General features: G+C 48.0%; 1 protein-coding gene across 1 annotated transcript; it reads right to left on the bottom strand.

The window, feature by feature from the left end:
- Positions 1-813: 813 nt before the first annotated feature.
- On the bottom strand, positions 814-1,159 carry LOC134379286 (large ribosomal subunit protein P2-like). The gene is given in 2 exon segments (XM_063098479.1): positions 814-1,005; positions 1,007-1,159. Coding segments are annotated over 2 exon segments (345 nt in total).
- Between the last annotated feature and the right edge of the window lie 4,461 nt (positions 1,160-5,620).

Raw genomic sequence — 5,620 nt, 5'->3', positions numbered from 1 at the left:
GCATTAGCCAGGACTTCCAGTAGGATGTTGAAAAGGAATGAAGAGGGAGGACGTCCTTGCTTTTTCCTGATCTTAGTAGGCAGGTTCTAGTTCATTAAGTATGAAGTTACCTGTGGGTTTTTTGTAGATATACTTTGTCGAGTTCAGGAAGTGCCTCTCTATTCCTAGTTTGCTACAAATTTTTTTTCAAGAATGGATATTGGATTTTGTCAAATGTTTTTTCTACATCTATTGACATAACCATGTGATTTTTCTTGTTTAGCCTTACATAGCTGAGATAAATACCACTTGGTCATAGTGTATATAGTTCTTTTATACATTGTGTTGTGGACTTGATTTGCTAATATTTTATTGATGATTTTTTCATCTGTGTTCATAAGTGATATTGGTTTGTAGTTTTCTTTTCCTGTATTGTCTTTGCTTGGTTTTGGTATTAAGGTAAAGCTGACCTCCCAGAATGGGTTAGGTAGTATTCCCTCCACATTTGTTTTCTTAAAGAGATGGTAGAGAATTTATATAATTGCTTTCTTAAAGATTTGGTAGAATTCACCAGTGAACCCATTTGGGCCTGGTGCTTTCTCTTTTGGAATGTTATTATTTTTTGACTTAATTTTTTTAATAGATTGCCTATTTCATTTCACTTTTTTTAATTAAAAAAATTGTTTTTGGAATAACATTAGACTTACAGAAGAGTTGTAGAGCTAGAACACAGAGTTCCTGTGTAAACTTTAACAAGCTTCCCGGAATGTTATTATTTATTTATTTATTTTTAAGAGATACATAAAAAGACTTTATTTTCAGGGAAGCAGGAGTTTAATCAAATAGGCCAAATCCAATATTGTCATCAGACTCTTCAGACTCCTTCTTCTTCTCATCTTTCTTCTCCTCTGCAGGAGGGCTGGAACCAGCAGTGGGAACAGCAGAGCCAGGAGCAGGAGAGCCAGTCACAGCCCCACCAGCCGGCACACTGGCAAGCTTGCCACTGCCCTAGGCAATAATGTCTTCAAATGTTTTTTCGGTTCAGCTCACTGATGACCTTGTTGAGCCGCTCCTCATCCACCTCAGTGCCCACACTATCCAGTATCTCCTTGATGCCCTTGGCGTTGGGGGAGGAGTTGCCTCCAAGTGTGGCCAGCTGGTAGGATGCAACATAGTGCATCTCAGCAGCAGTGGTAGCAGCCGTGGTGGTGGCAGCTGGGCTCATGCTGTGACAACTTTGACCTCGGCCTCGGTGGCGTTGGGGTGGAAAAGGAAGGCCTGGCAACAGGGGTGGGGCTGAGCTGCTACCCCTCTAATGATAGCACTTTAAAAAACCATGGTAAAGCTAAAAATCTAAGAAATTAACATTGGTATAATACTATTAGCTACAATATAGACTATTTAAATTTCACAAATTTTTATGCTGTTGTCCTTTTTCTGTTCCAGGATCCAATCCAGGGCACCCTAATGCATTTAGCTGTCATGTCTCCTTAGCCTTTTCTGATCTGTGAGTTTCTCCTGACATCTCCATTTAGGAGGGAAGGGAGGGGTCTTGGGTACAGAGGCAGAGAGCAAGGCAGGATCTGGATAAGATGTCCCCGCCCTCATCCCCGGTCCTTGGACAACACCTCACTGCAGTCAAATTGAGGGGCCCCTCAAGGCTCAAGTGCTCCACCAGGCAGGTGTATCTCAGCTCCTCTCCAGGGAGCACTCCCACAGCTGCCCAGCTCTGATTTGTCTTCTCCCCCCACCCCAGGTTGGGACCCCCTGAGTCTTGAGCTCAAGGTCAGCTCCTTCCCTTAATGCAGCCAGGTCAGAGTGATCTTTCTCAGAGTGTGATTTTCCTCAGGGTCCTCTTTATCAGTGACCACAGCCCTGGGGGCCACTGGATGCAGGAGAGAGAGGTGGAGTGAGGGGGACACAGCTCAGCTTCCTCCCTCCTCACCAGGTCTTCCTCCACATACCAGGGCCTTCCCCTCCCCCAATCTCAGGGTGTCTCACAGACTGGGCAGGAAAAAGGGACCCAGGTCCCCACACCCCCCTGCTGAAGTCTTTCCATAAGTGTGCCCACCATTCCTGCTGCAGCTTTAGTGCTTGCCCCATGCAGAGCCCTGGGTGTTAGGGCTTCAGCACATGACTAGTGGGACACAATTCAGTCCATAACAGGGTCTTCAGTGACATGTGTGTGTTTGGTGCCCACCAGTTGGTCCTACATTCCTGAGCCCTCCACAAGCATGATCTCAGTGCACCACAAACTCATGGTCTAGCCACACTGGCACCACACACAGGCGACCTCTGACCACCTCTGCTGTCACTTGGGCCTGGGAAGGGGCCGTCTAGGTTGCTGGAGTCATGGGTGGCTGCTGCCCAGATCTCAGCTGTGGCTCAGCTGCAGCCTGGGGGGCCCTGGGGAACTCTTCCCTGCTGTCTGGGCACCCAAAGTCCTAGGACAGTCATCAGGACTGACTTGAGATTTGAGGCCGGGGCTACATATCTCTTAAATTCAGGGCTTCAAGATGGTAGAGAAGGGGACATACAGAGTCCTGTGTGAGGATGCAAGTGCTTGGGTCACCTGATGGAAAGAGAGAGGTCCTTGGGCTGTGAGCTACAGAACTGGCAGGGGCCACTCCCAGAAACTGGGAAATGGATAGTCGGTTGCCTGGGTCTACCTCTGAGGTCCTTGCAGCCCAGGATAGTGTCCAGGCCCACTGCACATCCAGTGTACAGTCATAAGGGACACCATGTTCTAGCCAGAGCTTCTGGTTGTCTCAGGGGAGTAAGGGACACCTGAATGCTGTGACAGCCAGATGCTTGAAGCTAGGCTCATTCATGGCCATGAGGTACTAGCGCAGGGAGTGGGACCCTGAAAATCCCAGGAATTTGGGACCAGGCCTAGTCCCTACAGGGGTGGCACAGATACCTGCCCTTGGCTTTCTAAGGCTCAGGACCCAGAAACCCCACAGGAGTCCCCTAGGCCAGCCTCTCCCACGCTGCTCTCCTCCCTGGCTCCTTCCTCTTCCCTTGTTGTACTTCTGCTCCCCTGATGTCCGTACTTTAGCAATATTCTTATTTCCTCAGGAGCCTCCTTCCTTTCTCAACCCATCACCCCAGGGCCCTCTTACCTCCACTGAAATCCCAGGGTCAGATCACAGGACTGAGTCCCACGTGGAGAGCCTCCATCCCCAGCATCAGAAGCAGGAACAAGTGGCAGGGAGTCTGGATTCCAAGGTCCTGTTCTAAGAGAATGAAGACACCCAGTATGTTTGAGATCAACTCAGGACCTGAGAGCCAGTCAGTATAGCCTGAAGAACTAGATTTGCCCTGAAGAAGAATCCACCTGTTGGAAAATGTAAAAGTAATTTTCTCATAAACCTGTTTTGTCCTTGAAACTATATTTGCCTGCTCCACTAGTTTGAAATAATTTTCTCACAGGCCTGCTTTGTTTTAGAAGTAATATCTTGTCCTTAAAACTATGCTTGCTTGCTCTGGCTATAAATCACTACTTGCTCTTTTGGCTTTTGTAACAAGAGCTTATCTGCACAGACCACATATGCTAGCTAAACTGCTGAGAAAAGGGAAAAAAATGTGTAAAGAGCCCTGGAACAGTCCACCTATAAAAAGTCTTATCAGATCTAGGTTTGGGGACCAGGATTTCAGGGCATGAGCCCATCTGGTCCTGTTAGCATAATAAACACCTGACTTTCCAACCTTCTAAGTGTTCATGGCTGCTTCCTTGCTGAGCTTATTTCCACAACATTTTTTGGTGAATTGGCTGGGAAGTCATTCGTACTGGTCCCTTGAACCACCGGTCCTGGGGGTTGCCTGCCAGATTGCCAAGACCACGGAGGACTGAGGAGGCACCACTGGCCATTTTGTTGGGACCTTGGAGTTTGGGACCTCACCGATCCTAGTGGGGCCGCCTGTCTGACCAGACTCCCAGGAGAGAAAGACCAGCCAGACCCTCGTCATCTGCAGGACAGGTAGGTAGGCACCCTCCCCCAAGTACCGACCCACCTCTGGGTGGAAGGGGAGCTTGATCACCTCCCAAAAGGGCCTCTTTGAGTGCCTAATTTGTCCATGAGCTACTGTGCAGGGACTTTAGGGCCTATCTGTTTGAAATCCTGTGGTGGGGTTTCTCCGTGCTGGGCCTTGCAGGCCTATCGAGTTAGGACTTTGTGGTGAAGTCCTTCTGTTCAGCTCAGGTCAGGGTTTGGGGGAGGGAAATGTTTAACTTCTGTGTAAGTGTGTGAGTGAATGTGTGATATTTGTGGCACCAAGTGATAAACGTGGTGTTTGAGTGGGTCCTAACCTGTGGTTCTGTGGTCAGGTCGTAAGCCATAATGGTGTTTCCAGTCCCTGGACTGAGCCAGGCCTGGGCTTTGTATGGGTACACCTTAGCCAAGATGGGCGCAATGATCCCTGTGAGGGGCATGGTCAGGCAGATACCTGTGTGGTCTTCCTCCTCCTCTGGGAGAAGTGGGGCACTCCACCCTTGTTTGTCTTGCAACTCCAAAGCAGGGAGGGGTCCGGGATCCCACACCAGTGGAGAGAAAGCCTTTGTTTATGTTTGATGTTCGAGCACCCTCTAGCATCCTCGAAAGAGCGGTGAATGCTTTTCAGACCAAGGTGGTGTTTACTTGACTCTCAAGAAGTGACACTCCTTTCGTGTTGTTTACTCCAGGAGATCCATTGCCCATTCTACCGTAGAGTTTCCCTCCCATGCATGAGTTTCATACATCCCCAGGAGTGAAACCTTCTCCCCCACTCAGCCACTCAGGAGGGAATTCACCTCCTTTTTATATGCTTAAGTCTATATCCACTTTTTAAAAAGGCATTGTGCTGCTGGGTACATTGCTCATTTCTATGACTATGGAATCAAAGAGCCTAATTTGGTCACTGGTGAAAATTGGAAAGTTTTGGGTACCAGAGGGGACTCTAGCTGCAAAAGGTAAGTGACCACTGGGACTATTTTGCTCCCGTGTCTGCTGCTAGTACTACCCCAGTCTAAATTCTTCCCCTTTTTACTTCTCTTTAAAATGACTGCCAGACAACTACAACTTAAACTCCTCTCAACCTATGAGAAGCCTGCTCCCTCTGGCTGGCAGCAGCTTGTACTGACGGGTGACTAGCACAGATGGGAAGACTGGTCCTACACCATGAGAACTTTGCTTGAACAGGTTCCCTTCGATGGGGAATGCATGAGAATGGTGGGAATTCATTCCCATGCCCCAAAAGAGACTGGAGGCCACTAAAATCCTCTTTAACTTTCTCTGAATGTCTGAGCCCTCTTCTGCTGTTTGGCTGGATTGTATCTACTACTGTATGGGTGCATCCTGGGGGGCTCATGGCTATGCTTTGTTTCTCTGATTTGAATCCAGTCTTTGTTTTTCTTCTTTGTGCCAACAGCAGTGGGGAAAACTGTTTTTTATCAATTACTGTGTCAGCAAAATGGGTTGGCCTCGCCAATTGGAACTAGGTTAAACTGGACCCCACTGCTCCTCTTTTCACTTTGTTTGTGTGCTTGGTTAGATATTTAATTGAATGACAGCACCAACGCTATTTTGCCTGAGGCGAAGATGGAGGATGGGATTAAACATGGGGACAAGTGCCTCAAAACCTACTGTCCTTAATTGTAAGTTAA

The sequence above is a fragment of the Cynocephalus volans genome, chromosome 5 (genome assembly GCF_027409185.1).
Source record: "Cynocephalus volans isolate mCynVol1 chromosome 5, mCynVol1.pri, whole genome shotgun sequence".
Lineage (NCBI taxonomy): Eukaryota > Metazoa > Chordata > Mammalia > Dermoptera > Cynocephalidae > Cynocephalus > Cynocephalus volans.
The sequence above is the reverse complement of the archived record's forward strand: the minus strand, read 5'-3'. Positions and strand labels throughout refer to the sequence as shown.